General features: G+C 34.6%; 1 protein-coding gene across 2 annotated transcripts in view; it reads left to right on the top strand.

Moving 5' to 3' along the window:
- Positions 1-17,883, top strand: part of LOC131427626 (insulin gene enhancer protein ISL-2B) — a 135,022-nt gene extending 117,139 nt beyond the window's left edge. The window contains exons 5-8 of one of the 2 annotated variants that reach the window (XM_058590998.1): positions 2,784-2,904; positions 10,393-10,555; positions 10,631-10,843; positions 16,928-17,883. In XM_058590998.1, the coding sequence (XP_058446981.1) occupies positions 2,784-2,904; positions 10,393-10,555; positions 10,631-10,843; positions 16,928-17,104 (674 nt within the window). In that variant the 3' untranslated portion in view covers positions 17,105-17,883. Of the gene's footprint in view, positions 1-2,783; positions 2,905-10,392; positions 10,556-10,606; positions 10,844-16,927 lie in introns of both variants that reach the window. The other variant, XM_058590997.1, reaches the window with a different exon arrangement.
- The last annotated feature ends 2,113 nt before the right edge of the window (positions 17,884-19,996 follow it).

Here is a 19,996-nt window from a genome sequence, read left to right as displayed (position 1 = left end):
TGCATTGAACTCAACAGACTTGGACATCACTAGCATTATAAAAGACAGTTACTTAGAAAATAAACGATTTCTTACAATAACCATTTTATTGTACTCAACTCGCACAAATTCGTCTCATTATTTGATGTGTAATTTTTGCTCACGATAAAATGCCCACCGTTAATTTCTCACACCATCTTAATAAAAAAGGTAAAAAGTTTATGTAAACTTTTCCAAATTTCATTGTTTTCGCTAAAGTTTTATAATTTTGAGTTGAATTTTCAGATTCATTGTGAAATTTTTCTACAAACACTTTTTTTCAGTTCTCAAACCATCACCGTGGAACGGAACAGTAACCTTTTACTCATTTCAAAAACCAATTACGCTCGGTAAAGTAATTCAAATCGCTTTTTGTTTTGCTCTCTAGCAAGTATCAACAACCTACCTCTGTTATGCTACACGTAGGACTGAAACGTTAGCTATAATTTCACTTAAAGTCATAGATTAATGTGCTTCCAACAGCTTTGCCTTTGCATCGATTGACCAATCAGAACGATGCTTTCCCATTGATATATCGCTTACTCCTTCAAAACCGTCGTCTACGTTAGGGAAATCCGGTTTACCGGCGATGTTTGGCAGACAAAATAATACACTGCTAGCTATTAATAAACATTTTAATGATATATAATTGAAAATACATGGCTATGTATGATCAAATCAATACGTAGAAATATACCCAATCAATCGGTGGAATAAAATTTCTGATTGAAACTGAACTGACTGAGCTGTAATTGCACTAATTATTGTTTAACACCGAAGAAATCAAGTAATTCGGTCCCTTCCTGGACCGACAAGTCGATCTCATAGTACTGTTTGCGATATTTTCTTCCGTAGAAATCAATGTAGGAATTCAACCTGTTGTATTTGCGTATACATTAGCTCCGCCTTATTGGATGCAAACGTTTGATGACGCGAATATTTAACGGAGACTACAAAAACAGCTAGTATCAGCACTAAATGATTACCCGCTATTCTACCTTGTTGAAAACGAAACGACAAATTTTTATTTATTTCAGCAAACATCCGAATAACAGTGTCCGGAGAGCTTCGTTGTAATAACACACAATAACACAAGACATTACATAAAAACATGACAGCATGTTATTCCGCCAATTGTTTCAACTAGAACTAAATTTCTGTCAAAAAACTCAAAATGTTTGATGAACATGTTGGACAACTTCTGATCTATGCAGTGGCGTATCTATGGAAAAGGGATTATTAAGGACCTTTTTTCCAGAGATGGAGTTGAGGAAACTATTAAAAGTCTAAGAAAAAAGGAAAATGTTTCGTCTTCACATTCTCATCTGGTATTTTACAGTCTGTGTTTGTTGGGTATTGACTAATAGTTCATAATGACAACAAGTCAAGGGGAAAGTATCATGAAGCGTCTCTGCTGGTCGAAACGCCCCTTTTCCTTTTTAAAGCATTCAAGACTTTTCTAAACAAGTTTTATCACTAACACTATCTTTCCGTATAATCTTTCTGGTATGCAAGTTTGGCAGCTGTCGTTTGCTGGGAAAATATGAAAAAAACTGAAATTATCATTAGGCGGCTTTCCGATGTAAGGTTTTGTTTCGACTAAATAAACATTTTATATGTTTCCCTCGATTCAACAGTATGCTTCGATTTAAAATATTGGTTTGAATATTTTTAACGATTATAAAAACAAAATGTGGCATTGGGAGGATCGAAAATGTTGCTTCCCGATTGTTTTTAGTTGATTACGCACATTATACCTTCTTTATCTGCTTTTCTTCTATATCGACATTTCAAGGGGCATATTGCATCATTGTTGTGGGGCATAATGTCCCTTATTGTGTGGCACACCACTGATTAGTTGTGAAGCATATTATACGACTGCATGGGAATTATGCCTAAGGCAATCGAAAAAACTGAGAATGTGGTCGTTTTGAAAAATGTGTTTGTATCATTCTATTTTCATCACTTCTATCAGATTCATCAGACAAAGAATTGCAAAGAAATACCAACATTCTGGAAGAAAATATATTAATACATTTAGAAATATCTCTATATTTTCTTAAGGAGAGGTGGGCATATTATTACACTTTACCCTACCCGCCATAATGTTTGTCTTTTTCCGACAACCTGGCAGATTCTTCTAGTCCCGAAATTACCTTTTCAGACCCGGGTGGTACAGGTGGTGGAACACCCTATTATTTAATATTTTTCTGTATCTTTGTTGTTTTTTATTTCCCTTTCTATGGAATTGTTTTATTCTATTGAAGGATTATTTTTAATAACTGTAGCAACGACAAATCTGGCGTGAACGTTTTTGAAAAGTCGAGACTATTGCTATTTCTATATCTAACATATACAGGATTCATTTTAGCCAAAGTGTTCGAATTGTTAACATTTTGTTTGCTCTTTAGTTCATTAGTAACTTTCTGGTATGAAAGACACCAATTTGTTAGCTTATATGTTCTTTAATTGAAAAAAATGAATTCATTTCACAACAATTCATTTTAATATAACATATTATACAATTACTTTTAAACATTCATTTCATACTAGTCGAAAAATAGATCAATCAGATTGAATTAACGATCTTTTAACTAGAGGGTTGTGTTGGGAGAACGGCACTGCAACGTTGTCTTCATCGATTTATATCGAATTCTACGAAGTGAAAATTGAAAATATTTCTGTGTTTCTCAAAGTTCGAAGAAAAGTTTGTTGTGGCAAGCTCAGTTTCTAATCAAAATGGTATCATTTCTCTTCAATTCCAGATTCTGGCAGCGAATCAGGCTCGCACAAAAGCATGCGAGGCAAAGGACCTAGCGGACCATCCGACGGCAAACCTACGCGAGTGAGAACGGTGCTCAACGAGAAACAGCTGCACACCTTAAGGTACGTATGAGAAGCGTTAGTCGAAGGCAGGGCGGCGGCATCTTAACGTTAGCACAGTTCAATGTTTGCTTGTCCGTGCCCTCATTATTCGTCTATCTTCGAAATAGCAATAAAACTTTATGAGACTCACGCCTCCAGCGAACGTGCTGATCACACCTTTCACATCGCCAAGGTTGGTAGTGGAGTAAAAATAATGAACACTGCCCTAATGCGAAAGCCGCATCTGGAATTTCTGTCCGCACTTTGAGGCACACAACAAAAGCCGTCACAAGTCACGGTTTACAAATGACCTTTCCGAACGTTGGGAGCAGGAATGATCTGAACGTGTGGAGTCGGCTTCCGCTTTCATCCCACACCGCCGACATCGTGCATTCCACATACTGATAAGAATCAATTTGAGAGCTCGTCCTTTTAGTGAATGCCGCCTGCTGTATCAATCAGAAAGCTTGGCTTTGATCATTTTCTATGCGAAGATGTTCCGACGACGACGCACTGTGCCAATGAAGAAATCCATATAGAGCATGTTCTTTTTTGTCAAATATGGCAGTTGATTCTATCAAAAACTGTTTATGCTGGATTTCAATGCTTCTCATATAAAACAAAAATGAAAGAGTTGTTTACAAGCACTATAGTCGTTGATTGTTGAACATGGAAGCGAATGCAAAAAAATTAACTAATATTGGCTCCATTATCTCTTTTTTTAAATAAAAATGAGCTTAATCATTTATAATCTACAATTTAGAGTTTTTGGGATGCCGGGTAAGAATTATTAATTTAAAAAATTCTCATTGAATCGCTTAAAAGAAAGAAGCAAAACAATATACGCTAATAATATTATGAAATGATTTATTTCGAACTTATATCAACAACATAGCTCACATTCTCATTTCACTTATCAATTTTTAAAATTATAGTATTACAAGTTATTATATTCATGTAACCACCGATTCCCATATTCGATAGACATGCGTTTATAATGCAGATATTAAAATTCGCTTTATATGCTCACACAAAGCATATAGGGTAACGGCTCCCTATTTCATCTGAGCTCCTATTTCCATCTCATCCCTTCACCTCATTACTTTGAACATGAATAATATTTTAAAACCTACCTGAACCAAACTGTGAAATGTTTTAAAATGATTATAAAAGCTATTGTCACACTTTCCTATTGAAAGAAATGGTTTTAAGTTCTTCGGTTATCGTTTTTTTCATTTCAAATAAACTCAATTTTCAATTTAGGACACTTTTTCGTCTCAAGATTTACAGTTCGTCATGTTTCTGATTATCTACTAATCGATTCGTCTCGAAACATGATCACTTTTTCGCACAATTACACTACCATTGAATGCTGGATGACTTCATAATTAGTAATGTTCACCTGCTACTTGTTTAACTAACGATTTAATACTTAAAAAACTACCCGACCAATAATAAAAGTCTTTAAAAATATGAGATGAAAGTTTTTCACTTAGTTCACTTGATTGCGCTTTGTTTTCATCTCATTTGGTTTCGCAAAGTTGCCAAGTTATCTCATAATGTTACAAAACAAAAATTGTTTTTCTTCTTCAAAATCTCATCAAAAAGTATGTTTTTTTGGTATCCGTGACATTAGTTTAATTATATTATTGATATTAATATTTCAATAAAACTGTTTTGGCTTCGAATATTACCAGGAAGAGCATGTTAAATACTAATGAAATAACCATTGTGGCAACTTTATTAGCACTGGTTTCATTCCGCTATACGTCAACATAACGCTGTGAAGTGTGTGTGTTTCATCGGCTGTGCACAGAGATGCCAGATATTTTCATAGAAAATATGTATTACGTTGAATAGAAACTCTATATCTGGTCTATCTGTTTTCACTAATAAAATGATGTTAAATCTGTTTTCACTAATAAAATCTGTTAACATCATTTTATTAGTGAAAACAGATAGACCAGATATAGACTTTCTATGCAATGTAATACATATTCTATGAAAATATCTGGCTTCAAATAGTTCAAATTGGTTCCAAATTTTAATATAAATGTTTGTCAGTGTTCATAATCAATTATCTGCATAAAAGATTTCCACTTTAACATGTGATTTGTCCGTTGATTAATAAACTTTTGAAGAATCACTGCAATCAAATACTAATAGATACTCAGAAAGAAAAGTCTAATATTTTACTTCTTTCTTTATATGAACCTGTACAAAACTGTATTAAATTTAGGAAATCTTTACAAAATCGGTACTTTGATTTAAACCAGTATGCGAACGCAAAAATCTATACAATACATATAAATCTGTATAAATGGCATCTCTGGCTCTACACTTCGTTTTAAGAAGGGCTAATGAATAAATAGTAACAATCACAGTTTTGTTTTTATTTAAAGTTCACCAAATTACTTTTCAGTAAAATTTTAAATTTAAAGCGAGGGGTAACGAAAACGACTGAAAAATTTTTAAACGTGGAAATGATTTCAAACTGATTCTAAAAATATCGTATATTGTCTCATAGTTGGCACTAGGCCGTTTTTAAGAAGAATTCAGACATTTTGAACCTGAGAGTGTAATAGTGGAATATTTCGTTTTGATTGCTGTCGCCATTGCTAATTTATAGGATTAATAAAGGATCAACGATAGGATGCATAAAAATCCATTGAGATGAAATTAGGAGCAGAGTAGTGAATATTTCATATATGTTTTTTGCTGTTTTATAAACATTATTTTAATTTCCAAGGAATGTGAATCAAATCTAAATGTGGAGCAGTAATATGAAATATTTACAGTGATTTTAGTGGCTAAATCGCGGTTTGAAGGCGACGTCCTTACAAATGAGATGAAATAGGGAGCCCTTACCCTAAATGACTTAGAAATTACTAGGAGTAGGATTTAAACTCTCAATCTTCAAACTGAATTGAATTGACATTCAACTCACTACATAATAATGATACCTCATATACATTGGCGTACCCAGAAAAATTTGCGCTCGGGGTAAAGAGTAATTTGCGGCCCCACATCGAAGTTCTTATCGGTTTACACACTTAAGGTCTGAGGACACAGGGCCACGTGTTGAGTTTTAAATCGACCACGTGGCTCGCTCAATTCCCTTTGCGCATCGTATTTCTCTTGTACTCTCTCGTATATGAGCAAACTGTACCGGGTTGCCAGCATACATTTTATTATTTTGATGAGAAGTTTTATCACATTAATCTATCGTATGGGTTGGACATTACATGGATTCCAATGAACAATGAAAAAATATTCAAATTTCACAAAGATTGAATGTCTGTGTGTTTGGCAGCCTTGTCGAGTCAATTTTATTTCTCCCTTCTTTTTCAGAATGCTATCTGGAAACCAAAGCGAAAAAAAATGGTGGATGCATTGAAACTGACTTTGCTTCACAGAAAAATACAAGACTTTTTTTTATCTCGATAACATATATGTTTTTATGTACTAATCGCATCTAAACTAAATTATCTAGACTTTGTCACGGTAGATTTATAATACAAGCCTTCAAAACCGAGATATTCGATGAACAAGTAGGGCTATGCATTTCCGAGCGTTCCAATTTTCAGCAGTTCTTCAGTCAGAAAAAAATACAACACGACCGATAAACTCAATGAATCATTCTGAAAATTTCACAGAATATTCTCAACTAAATTTCGAAGACGTTGTCAGGTGGGTTTTTCTATATTCTGCACCGTCTCCAAGAAAATTTAATTTGAAACGGGAAAATAGCAAAAAAACCTACCTCTTTACGGTACTGTCCTCAGCCCTTAAACCAAACTCTTGAGCTTGGCATATGGAAATGCTGAATTAGATCGGTAACACGACATTTTTCTAATTGTTCAGTAATCCACATACTCTCGGTAAAGCGCGTTTTTTTGCGCGTTAATGAAGAATAATCCTTTTTATATTCGATTTCTGATGATTCGGCAATTCATGATTCAATCCGGATCACTTTTGCCAAGCTAACAGTGAAACTTCTGCTGATAAGCTCGGTAATAATTGGCAATTAACAAATTTAGAATTGTCGACATTCTCAGTAATTATACATTTTGCCGACATAAGTGTCAGTCAAGTGACAATTCACTCTAAGATTTGTCGGATACCAATTTTGGCTTAATGATGATTTGCCTATCTGTGCGTACAGTAAACGCTGTCATAGGATTTTGAAAGGGGAAAGATCTTCAATTGTTGTAATACAAAGGCTAGCCAAAGGTATTTTTCCACAATGGACAAACACATGTCGAAGAACTAGGTGGTTCGTACGATTATCTACATAATTGTCACGGGAACACTTCGATACCACAAGCGCTGGCGATAAGCTTCCATGCAGATAGGTCAACGTCGTAAGTAATCGTCGATTATGTGCAAAAGTGAAGTGCATATATAGTAAACTAAAACCTGCTACATATGATTCTAAATTTGTGTATGACAAAACGACTCTTTTTCCGATTATGCCAGGAGTCTTGTTCTAAATTCCAAGTTTTTTAAATGCGAAGCTACTAGTTTATGATAGTGAGAAAAACCGAAAAAACTGGTTTTGAAGATTTGATGGAGTTTCATATAGCGACTGCCCTATACTTTTCGATTGAGCGCATTTCTACCGGGTTTAAAGGATTTTTGAGTATAAGTACGTCTTAGGTTGATGTCAGAGTGAGCGCGTCACGCGATGCGTCTAGGCGCGCGTGCGAGCTAGTTGCATTTGATCAAAGCAAACCTGTCAGAGTGAATGCGATGCGATAACAGTACATTGCATTGAATCGCTTCGCTTCGCATCGCATTCCGCGCTCACTCTGATATCAACCTTAGACATTTTGTGCGGTATAAAAGGGTGTTTTTTAAGAGTTTGTTTTGATTTTGAAATTTAAATTAAACACATGCTAAATTATACAATGGCCAATTTTCGTTTTATTTGGTTGATAATTTCTTGGCATTTAACATTTAACTATGACTATTTTCATTCGGAGGTCAAATTTTCGTATTTCAGCAATGACACATTGAATATTAAATTCCAAAGCATCAATCGTTGCTGGTCTATCCACATAAACTAATGACTTCTCGTATCCCCACAAAAATTAATCGAGTGGCGTCAAATCACACGAACGTGGAGGCCAAAATGTCGTTGAAATGTTCTTTCAATAAGTCGATTGTTTCGGCCGCAGTATGACACCATCCCGTTGAAACCCCATTTCATCCACTTCCATATCTTGGAGATTTGGCAAGAAAAATTCATTGACCACGGTTCTGTATCGTTTTTCATTGACGGTAACGCGTCGTACCTCCTTAGTTTTAAAGAAATAAGAACCAATGATTCCACCATCCCATAGGCTGCACAAAACAGTACATTTATCAAGATGCATAGGAAATTCTTGAATGGTGTGTGGATTATCTTTGCTCCAAAGACGGCGATTTGTTGACGTATCCATTCAACCAAAAATGCGCCTCATGACTGAAGAGAATTTTGCGCTATAAACAGTTTTAATTCCACGATTGGGAAGCGTTGTTCTGAAGTTAATCTGTTTCATTCATGATCATTTGGCAAACCATACTGAGTAGACACGTCACTTTACACATCAAAAATAGAATCTCAATGTGATTATCAATAGATGTGAAAAACTGTAGACGTACTAAACATCAAATGCAATAATTTTCTGTTTTCAAGAAATATTGCAGATATATTACACGTCATTACATTGGAACAACGTATTGAGCAGATTGCATCAACTTAGCTGAACACTTAGACGATTCTGAAAGTTATTTATGCATCTTTAATACCTTGTAATACCTTTAGAATGGGACCAACACATATGTGATATTATATCAAATTTGCTGCACATCATTACTCACTACTGATGTGCAGCGATTACGATATAATATCACAAATGTGTTGATGTCGTTTTCAAAGTCGTAATATCAAACGAAAAAATACATAATTTCTTATCAGAATCTTATGCAGTGTTCAGTTAAGGTCATGTAATGTACTCACTAAGTTGTTTCAATGTAATAAAATGTGATTTCTCTGCAATATTTCTTCGAAACAGAAAATTATTGCTTTGGTGTTCAGTTCGTTTAATTTTTTCACATCAATTGATAATCACATCGAGATTGCTACAATTCTTTTTTATGTGTACACTATCAAAACAACTTTCAGACAATAGAGTTGTTCCTATTAAAAAACAAACCTCCTAAACAAACTCGGTGTCAGTTGTCTGGCTTTTCAGTATACAGGCGCAAATCGCATGCCAAACCCAACATTTTTTTTGTTGAATTTGACGCAATCAAACTTGGGTAACAATGTTGTGTTTATCTTTGGAACGCTTCCGTGACTTATTCTATACGTAAACACTTTCGTGGGGTACAATTGTTCGCTAGAGTAGGAATCTGTCTAAAATTACTAAATTTCAATTTATTTTCAAATATCTGGTACAATTCCATTCCAAAACCATTTGCACAGAAACATCTAGAACAATATTCGAGTTTGGTAAATTTTACTATGAAATAGTTTTTGATAAAACAAGTCCCTGAACTACGTCAAAATTCCCTTTCTGCAATCTTTTTGCTGGGGTACAAATATACCCAAGATCTTGGGTTAACTTACGTACTCTTACTTTAACCGTGCTGTTTTGCTTATCATGTCGATTTAGGGTCACCGTTACTTTGTAAGTTGACATCGTGGTCTCCTAGCAGTCGTCAGATGTTTTACAAACAAACGTTTGTCTCGGTTGATTTAGCCTCTTTTAGTGCCCTTTTCAAGCTAACGAACGAAAAATTGAAAAAAATTCTTGTCCAGTATTTCACAGGGCTTACCGTAGTGAACAAGTTTCTGACAATATTAACACGTAGCTAGCTCATTGTCGAAAGTGACCGTCGATCTACATGGTAGCCTTGTGACCGGAAGTCATATGAGAAGGTACGGTCTTCATTAAATGCGTGCGTATCAAACGTACGCAATTCAGAACACCTTATTTTGGTCAGTATTTAACGGGTATTTTCGTACATATTCTAGATCAATGAACCATACAAAAATGTTCAGAATCGGTAGTTTTGTTACAGGAGATTTCTATTTAACAACCTAAAATCACTGTGTAAACTTCAGTCGTCCGATATAGTTTCCTTAACATTTGACTGATTGTTTACAATTTTGTGATAAAATAATTATTCAATTATACTATGAATGATGATGAAGTACAGATTTCAGAAAAACTTCGCATATCGAATTTTTTCTGCAATTTTATTCACAGCTGAATATTACTTGTGAAATTTGTATGCAACGATTGTAAATTATCTCACATAAAACACGTTTCATAGTGGCTTGAAACCTGATGGTCACCGATAATCCAAGCATCAAATGATCTGTTCAAGCTTGTTAGCACACTTATTGGAAGCAAATTGAAATCATCGATTTAGTTCAGCCTTGTTAGTCAATTGAAATCGTTCCAGTTCGTAATAATAATTAGCATGACTCAATCGGTGATATTTCTCTCGTTACAGGACCTGCTACAACTGCAATCCTCGACCGGATGCCCTGATGAAGGAACAGCTAGTTGAGATGACCGGTCTGTCGCCCCGCGTTATACGAGTTTGGTTCCAAAACAAACGCTGCAAGGACAAGAAGAAAACCATCCAGATGAAACTCCAGATGCAACAGGAGAAGGTAATAGCTACTGAGCTTCCGGAGGCCCACGTTCACCAACACCACTGATAGTACTTTCTTTCAAATCCTACACAGGAAGGTCGTAAACTCGGCTACGGCTTGCAGGGAATACCAATGGTTGCCAGCTCCCCGGTACGGCATGATTCTCCATTGAATCTGCACGGTCTGGAGGTGACCGCCTATCAGCCGCCGTGGAAGGCTTTGTCGGATTTTGCGTTGCACTCCGATCTAGATAATAACGGCGCAATCAATACCCACACACCTGCATTCCAGCATCTAGTCAATCAGGTAAGACTGCTAGCGGAGCGTAATGAACGAGTCAGTAACTACGAATGGCAAATTTGATTTGCATACTTTTCCGTCTCGGCTAGAAGAGTTGATAGCGTAAAACGCACTTCTTTGAATTGAATTAATATTAAGATCTAAGATCACAGATCTTTTTTTCGAATATCATTATCGGAAGGAAATCAATAAATGAAAGCGGTTTACGAATATAAGACTAAATATAAATACAAGATGTAAGTTGGATTGCCTTTTGAGATGTGATCACTTATGTCGTTTTCGCTTGAGAAAACTGAAACTGATCCAGGGTAGTTTCATCAAACAAACACTTTTCATGAAACTGTGTTGAGTTCGCACTTAGCAACGGGGCTTTGAGTAAACCTGATTTAAAAACCAGGTTCGAAACTGACTCCATTTTCAGTTCAACTACGTTCGAAACTAGCTTCAAACAAACGGTTTGACAGCAGTTAGGGTGGAAACTGGGTTAGGTTTGGCATCAAGCGAAAACGACATTAGATTCCAAGGTAGTTCAACTAGTAGAACAGTTCCAGAGATTGGAGTATTGATTCATCATTAATAGAAATTTTTGGGAGTAGTCGGTTAAACAACCGCCCGGTAACTTGTACGTGGTGGATAGACGCCTCCCAGACGACTGACTGTCTGCCAAATGTTTACTGGCGTTTTGACAGAATGATGCAGTCAACAATGCAACAACCGTTTTCGGTAGAGAATTTTCCCAATCGGTTATTAACGGTTATGTTTCAATCGGATTCTTGTCATAGAGAAGACTGGCAGAACCGCTCAGAATCGGTTTGACATAAATCGAAAGCTTGTAGTTTTACCTTGAAAGTTTTGCGAAGAGTAAAGCGTCAAATATAAAATCAGCTGTTTTTCAAAGAAAGGCGAATCTAACATTGACACATCTAACATCAATTTATGATTAGTCGATGAATTGTTAGTTTATCTTCAAAAGGCATGCAAATTTTACCACTTTCCTTCTATATCCACTGAATAAATGAGCATAAAAAGAGTTTCACCCTTTTTCGATTTGTTTACTGTTATGCTTCGTGTGTGAATTATAAAGATACGCCCTTGCGCATTTTTCGTGCAATTGGCTGGTTTTCGCGACTGAGACATCTGCGGGTAATTTTGACGTTTCCTTCACTATTTCCAGTAGTAAAACGTTTGAAACCATCTAAAGTAAAGGGAAAAAATAGTTTCGCCTTTCCTTACAAGCAATTTAAGTATCGCCCTGTTTGCTATCATGGAACATGGAGGGCGAAACTTACGTAAACAAATCGAATGACAGTATCGCCTTTTATAGTTCTTTGTATTACTAAGATTGAGATTTTTGTAGAATCCGAATTTTTAGGCAAAATTGTTGGGTTTTGAAGCATTTATTGGTAGGAGAGAGAAACTTGATTTGTTAACTTTTGTAAGTTTCGTCCTTCTTTGAAAAACAGATGAAATCTGTTCGGTAAGTCGTAAAAGAGAAACTGTCATTTGCAGTTAGGCCCATTTGTCGTGGGACGGTCGAAATGGGAAATCTGTGAGAAAATGACACAATTCAGCTGTTTTTCAAGGGAGAGCGAGTTTAACTTTGACAGCAAATGAAGAAAAACATCGATGAATGTTTTAAATTTGATTTCTTTTCCTATTCAGGAATTATCGCATATTCTCAAATCAATTTTGGATGAGTCTCAACTATTCTCCTTATTTATTATTTCCAGTAGAGAAAAGTTCGAAAAACAATGACATGAAACACGGAGGGCGAAACTTACGAAAACGAATGGAATGACACTTTCACCTTTTATAGTTCTTTGTATTACTTAGGTTAAGATTTTTGTAGAATCAAAATTTCTAGGCAAAATTGTACCATTTCGAAGCATTCAAGATTCTCAAGAAATAGAAACTCGATTTATTTACTTTTGTAATATTCGCCCTTCTTTGGAAAACAATCGATTTCAGTTTGCGTTAGAGATGGGCAATTCGATCCTGAGCTGTTCCAATGAATCGAATCATAAAAGTGAGCTGACAGCTCACAGCTATTTTTAAAAGAACCGCAGCTCACCAGCTCACTCATTTGCTACCCAGTCCGCCGCATTGTTGAAGAGGGGAATACGATACGAGCTGAATGGATCTTCGGCTCTTGAAGAACGAGTTCTAAGCGAGAAAAAAATTGCACCAAGTTTCGTTATTTCTAACATGCCTGCATCTCTCCTTCTTTAACGGATTCAATGAGACATTATCAGTAAGCAATCTTACCTCTCATGGCGCAAGAAAAACGGGCCACAACATTAATCATCAGTTCAATCTAAATGAGCTGATGAGCTGATGAGCTGATACATAGAATCGATTCATTTTGGTGAGCTGATCGGTTCGGAGTAGGGATGTCGTAATATCGATTGATTAATCGAGTAATCGATCAATAACCCAGATAATCGAGTAATAATTAATCGATTAGCCTAGAACTAATATTCGATTATTGAGCTAATCGAATAATTAAAAAAATTCCATAATAAAAATCGAGTCAATAATCGAGTAATCGATTATTAACTCAGATAATCGAATAAATTTCAATCGATTAGTTTCAAAATTATACTCGATTATTAAATAATCGAGTAATTCGAAATTTCCGACATCCCTAGTTCGGAGCTGCTTACCAATATGAGCTGTTTCGCACACCTCTAGTTTGCGTTGTTTTGACTACTGCCAGCAGAGATGCCAGGTAAAAATTTTAAATATCTTCAGACAGGGTTGCAAAAGTCTGTATATAGTAATTTTCGCTATCGGCTAGAAAAGATTGCGATGCGATAAGATAGCGGCAAAATGCCGCAAAGATAGCGAGACCACAAGCCAAAATTTGCCAGGTGAAATTTTGGGCGACTGCGTACTACAAATGCTCGTATACGAGCTCAACATTTAAGAGTATGACGAGAAAAACCAAACAAAAACCCTACAGTAAAAGCAAAAGTCATTAAAATGGACGATTGTTTATAAAAATTTCGAAAATCTGCAAAAAAGTCGGCTTAATTGCAAAGTCTGCTAACAAACGAAATTGCAAATTTACATACCAATCTGCAAACCTTGCATCTGTGGTTCTGACGCTCATTATTTCGCTATTCTGCGACGATTCCGTCGCATTCTATGTCCAGCTGAAAACCACTATATCAGAAAAAAAATCTATAGTTAGCAAGTGTGTCTTGCTGGCAGGATTTTCTCTATAAAGTATGACGCGCTAAACTGACTTGAAGAGAAAAAAAGAAGGTCGTGACAATTTCAAAAGTCTGTAATTTTGACGAAAGTCTGCGAAAAACTCGATCTTCAAAAGTCTGCAAAAGTCTGCACAACAAAAAATGTCTGCAGCACTATGTACAAAATCTGCAGATTTACAGACAAATCTGCAGATCTGGCATCTCTGACTGCCAGGCTTCTGAAAAGTTTTCACTTATATCTCGATGAACATTATAAAAGATCCCAAGTGCGAATAACAGTTTCTCTTTGTTTACTTTCTCTTCTAATTATTACGGCATATTTCAGTAATTTCCAATCAATTCTACAGTGCAAGTCGAAAGTTGATGCTTTTAGTCATTATTCTATGTGAAGTGTTTTATGAAAGAATTGTCGACTGGACCGTAATAATCAAACAAGGAGAAACTGTCATTTGCACTTGGGACCTTTTCTAATGTTTATCTTCATATGCTTTAATGGAAGTTTGTTCTAGCTTGAAAGTTTGTTCTGTGTTGTATGCAGAGATGCTATTTAAACAGAATTATCTATATTATACAGATTTTTATATGCACATACAGATTTTATACAGAATACAGATTGTGTGCAGATTTTCTAAACTCAATTGAACAATCCAATCAGCGTGGTCACCACGAGATAGCGTTATGGTGATTGTTTTGACATATCCCATGTATTTAGAAAAATTTTTGACGAATTTTTCAATTTACTTGAGTTTGAAAGAATGCAAATAGCAAACCTTACAAATATGGGTAAGAAAAACGATTGTTCACGTGTTGTCATCAAACATATGATTTCAAATTATCCTATACTCTTGACAATCGCGGATGAAATTTGAAATTTTCAGTTCACATACAGATTTGATTTAGATGATAAAACATGAGTAAATAGACTAGTCATAAAACTTTTGATCATAATTTATCAATTAATCTCAAAATCCAACCCAAAAAACAAAGAATATCCCAGATATAAAAACAGTACCCAACCTCACTTCTTCGAACTTGGTATTTCATGTTACGATTTCTCCATAAATATCAATCAAACATACCACGGAAAGTTACTGAATCAATAATGATCGATTTTTTACCAAATTTTCACACGTTTTTGTATGTTAGTATTCGATTCATAGGAAAAAAATAAAAACCCTGCATTTTGTTCGAATCTTCAAGCAAAATCTGAAAATTATCACAATCGCTTAGTTCAAAGCTCGCCACTCGGGCAGGGCAGCGATCGCAAAAGAGTTGGTTGGATTCTTCAATACAGATTCATACAGAGTTGTCCACCCACTGTTTTAACTTTTGGTTAAAATCTGACAATCGAGCGGTTAATTTGATGTTGTCAAAAATAACCCTGCTCGAGAGCATGGTTATTTTTGACAGATCGATGGTTATTTTCCGACACTGAAAAAAATCTTACAATGAAAATTCTAATACTAATTCTTCAGATGAAATTATTTCTAGTGGAAAATAAACCCAAATAACTTTCCACCCGTCAAATTTTGAAATGGGCCGCAGTTTTAGTTAAAGTTAACTACTCGACACAAAATAACCGCTCAAATGTCAGATTTCAATCAAAAGTTAAAATTAACCGCAAAATGGTTCACAGCCTCAGTATGGAAACGATTAGTGCGACGAGAATTCCATTAAAAAATAGGAAAAGCATGCTTTAATATTGTAGTCCAAAAAGAAGAATTTTAAGTTTCGGAATTATAATTATTTTAATTTAATTTTTGCAAATTACAATCTTGCTGAATAATTGTAGAAATTCGTAAAAAAAATCAAAGCGAATACAGTTTCCTTCCAGAGTTTTCTAAATTTATAAGACAGTAACTTCAAACGTTCTAAAAAATACTTTCAAAACGGTTTCCTTAGAAAGATGTCTTTCCAGAAGTGTCCGTTCAGGGAAAGCCTTCTTGGAAAAAAAGAAATGTTTCGCTGATATGAACTTAGAAAAATTGTTTTTTTTTGCAAATCAGAGATTTCGGAAGATATCATGCCTTTGTAGGTTTCAGTAATATTGTTCTAGTCCTTCACAAATTTTCCGTTACAGTCTTCTGCTATCTAATTCGAGTATAAAAAAAACTCTAATTCGAGTATAAAAAAACTTCTACCTCCATAATGCTTCGGAAGTCTTCCGGAAAGTTTTTAGTTCTAATGATATAAAATGAATCTCCGCTGGTTTATTAAAACAACTCCTCAAACCTGCCCAAACGCATCATATTCAAACTATATGATTTCTAATTTTTTTCGGAAATATTTTAAAACGATAAAAAAATAGGTTTTCATCGTAGATCTGAAATAGTTTTCCTTTTCATTATTGAAAGTATTGATTGTGATCTTCTGGAATTACTCGAAAGTAGTATTGATTGTGATCTTCTAAAATTGAAGTGTATTGAAATCCATGAAATTTCCAGGTAAATTTCAAACTCTCTTCAATTTGGTCCTCAGGTTAATGATTTGGCAAGGCATTTGCAGATGTTCATTTAATCACTCGATATTCTTGGAATTTTCTGGTGCTTACAATGCGGCCAACATTGATATTATAATTAAAACAATTTAACAATTCCGCTATCCAAAAATATGTAACTTGAAAAAGCAGCGATTTTAACATTAATACTGTGAGCTCTGGAATATAATAATGTCGTTGAATTAGATTGATCCAAATAAAGCTAGAACTACCCTGGATGTTCATGCTAAAAAGTTACGAATAATGAATACTACTACTGTTACAGTTACAACATGATGAATATAACATAGATAGCAATCCAGTTGAGATATTAAAAACCAACAAACGAAAAATAAGATTGATAATCATGTATCTAACACTTTCCCCTTTTTGTTTCAGATGCACGGTTACGACGTTGGCGTTGATGGAGGCGGTGGGGGAATGCCACCGATGCCACCACAGGGCCAGGGTGCGCCACTAGTCTCAAACATGGACGTCAGTGGCCACCATCCGGACAGCACCGATTCCTACGTGACATATCTGGAGAGCGATGATAGCATACAGGGTAGCCCATAAAGATTCGATGTCCCCGACCGAACCGTACCTAGCACCTTGGATTGGATTATTTGAAAACCTGAACACCTGATATGCTTTTTTGACCCCGATGTGGTTGCTTGGAGTAAAACCCAACAAGTTGCAATATTTTGGAATGATCATACGTTACTTTTGTTTAGTACGCAAAGATATTATGTAAAGCTAATTTATTTCAAACTACATTTTCTGTTTGTAACCTCGGAATTCTAGCCAATCGTACTTTAAATGTTGTTTTAAGATTCTGTAGGCAATGGTTCGCTTACACGTTTGCGAAATGATCGCAAGCGGATAACATCGTGTACATAGTTGTAAGATAGCAAAACTAATATACATAAAATACAAGTTATTCGGGCATTTTCCACTCCCTTGAAAGGTAGCATAATCAAATTCAAAGTTACAATGGTCTCCTAAGTATTAAGGTATTAATTTTTAAAGCAATGATTCGCTTGTACATAACGTTTTAATTTATTAGTCTTACGAGTCATCAGAATGCACATACTGGAACCAGCACGAACTTACAGAACAAGGAGGCGTTCTTCGGAAATCGTAAGTTTGATAAAAAAAAATCGAACAAAACACGAGGTTTCCAGGAGAGAAACACTAGGCTAAACAAGAATAATTGTAACTGTAAAATAAATGAATCACTTGTGAGATTTAGCATGCAAATTAAACCCGAAAGCAACAAAAAATTGTAACCTAAAGCAAAATTGTACGATATAACAGTGTGACTGTATGGAAAAATAAATTAGATTGATTATAAACCAAAACATCAAAGTTTTCGATATTTATTTTTTTGAAAAATATTCCAAGCTTTTTTCATAACTTTATGTTCCGAAATTCAGCCTTGATCGAATAAACTTTACTTTTTAGTACGCGCCATTCTGTTTTTTCTAAAAAAAAACTGGATAAAATTGCTTGTTTGTGGAGGAAGGTTTCTGTTCTAAGCCGGTTGCGTGAAATTTGTTCTCCCACCTCATCTTCAAAGACTTGGTCGTCGTTATCGTTGTTAGGGATCATTCCTAAAAACTACGTTGACCCACGGAATGAAAAACTAAAAAAAAGTCCCAATCTCATCCAACCAAAAAAGGTTTATTTTTTTCCGCCTTCGTCATTTAGAAAGGCTATGCAATCACCGCGAAAACCGACTTTTGAACCTAAATTCAAAGGAACAAGTGTCATATGCCTCATTGGAATCAGTTTGCCGAGATCGAAAAATGTCGGTGTATGCCGTGGCGTACCTAGGAAAATTTGCACCCAGGGCAAAACTAGGAATTGCCGCCACCGTGTTGATTAAAATAAATAAAAGTTCCATCTTTGGAGAATTTGATTTAGTGATGTGATGTGAATGATGTGAAGTGAAGCCACCATCAGTTCAAAGACTTGCCAGTTGATGCGGGTAGACTTACAGTAGCTCCGATATCACTCATCCATTTACCTTCTTACTATAGCTGTTATCGAAAAGCGAACAAAAAGGATTGGGCGGATATGTAAGTAGAGTCACTTACTCGTATTCCGCGGGAATAAAAGATGCTCTTCCAACCATAATATCCAGTGCATGGATAAAGCATATCGCTATACATGCTTGAACCCGCCTGATGGTTTGTTTGAGAAGGCCGCGTCAGACTCATTTCAAACCTTCAGAAGGAAACAAGTTTCCTTCAAGTGACTTGGGCTGGTTATCCACAATCCCTCGTCCAGTCATCAATTCGTCCGATGCCCTGATGCTCCCTACCCTTTACGCCCCCGTGCAAAATGTTTTATATTGAAAAATACAATTAAACATAGTGTAATGAAATTAATATAACATGAAAAGATATAATAGATTACAAAATAATACAATATAACATAATATAATATAATTTAATTTAATATAATATAATACAATGTCATACAATATAATATAATATATTATAAAACAATATATAAAATAACAGTTAATGTAGAGTGTCAGTTATGCTCTTCTATCTTCGCACTACTGCAGGAAACAGAATATTTCTCTTCTAATAACAATAATAATATCCACATCTATAAAAATAATATATGTTATCATTATTGATGACGAATTAATAATAATAACAATAAATATAGTAATGAAAAACAATATAATATAGTACAATGAAATATATAATAAATAATAGAATGAATAAAATGATATGTTGCGATACGCTATGGTATTATATTACTTGAATTTATATGTCATTTCTCATCCTCTCATTCTGCCATCAACGCATTCCCTCGACCAATTGTCACCACAGACACACGTGTAGGCATTAAACAGGAACCAGTGAGAACCAAGCTCACCTTGTGACGATCTTGATAGTTAGTTAAAAGATTACTTTAAAAATGATAACTTATAAGGAAAAACAAATTTATATTTTGCGCAAAGGTACTACTCATAATAAACCCTATAATATAATATAATACAACATAATGCAATATAATATTACATAATATAATAGAATACAATATAATATAATATAATATAATATAATATAATATAATATAATATAATATAATATAATATAATATAATATAATATAATATAATATAATATAATATAATATAATATAATATAATATAATATAATATAATATAATATAATATAATATAATATAATATAATATAATATGATATAATGCAATGCAGTATAATACCATACAACATAGTATAAAACAACATAAAATAGTGTAAGACGATAATATATGAAACAATATACAATAACAGTAAATGTCGCAGTGTAAGTTACGCTCTTCTAATAATAATAATAATAATAATAAAAATAATAATAATAATACATGATGTAATAAACAACAGAATTATATGTTGTAATATACTAAGATAAACATTGCACTTTAGGATGGGCTTCTACCTACA

The sequence above is a fragment of the Malaya genurostris genome, chromosome 2 (assembly GCF_030247185.1).
Source record: "Malaya genurostris strain Urasoe2022 chromosome 2, Malgen_1.1, whole genome shotgun sequence".
NCBI classification, from domain to species: domain Eukaryota; kingdom Metazoa; phylum Arthropoda; class Insecta; order Diptera; family Culicidae; genus Malaya; species Malaya genurostris.
Note: the sequence above shows the minus strand (reverse complement) of the source record. Positions and strands in the feature narration are given on the sequence as shown.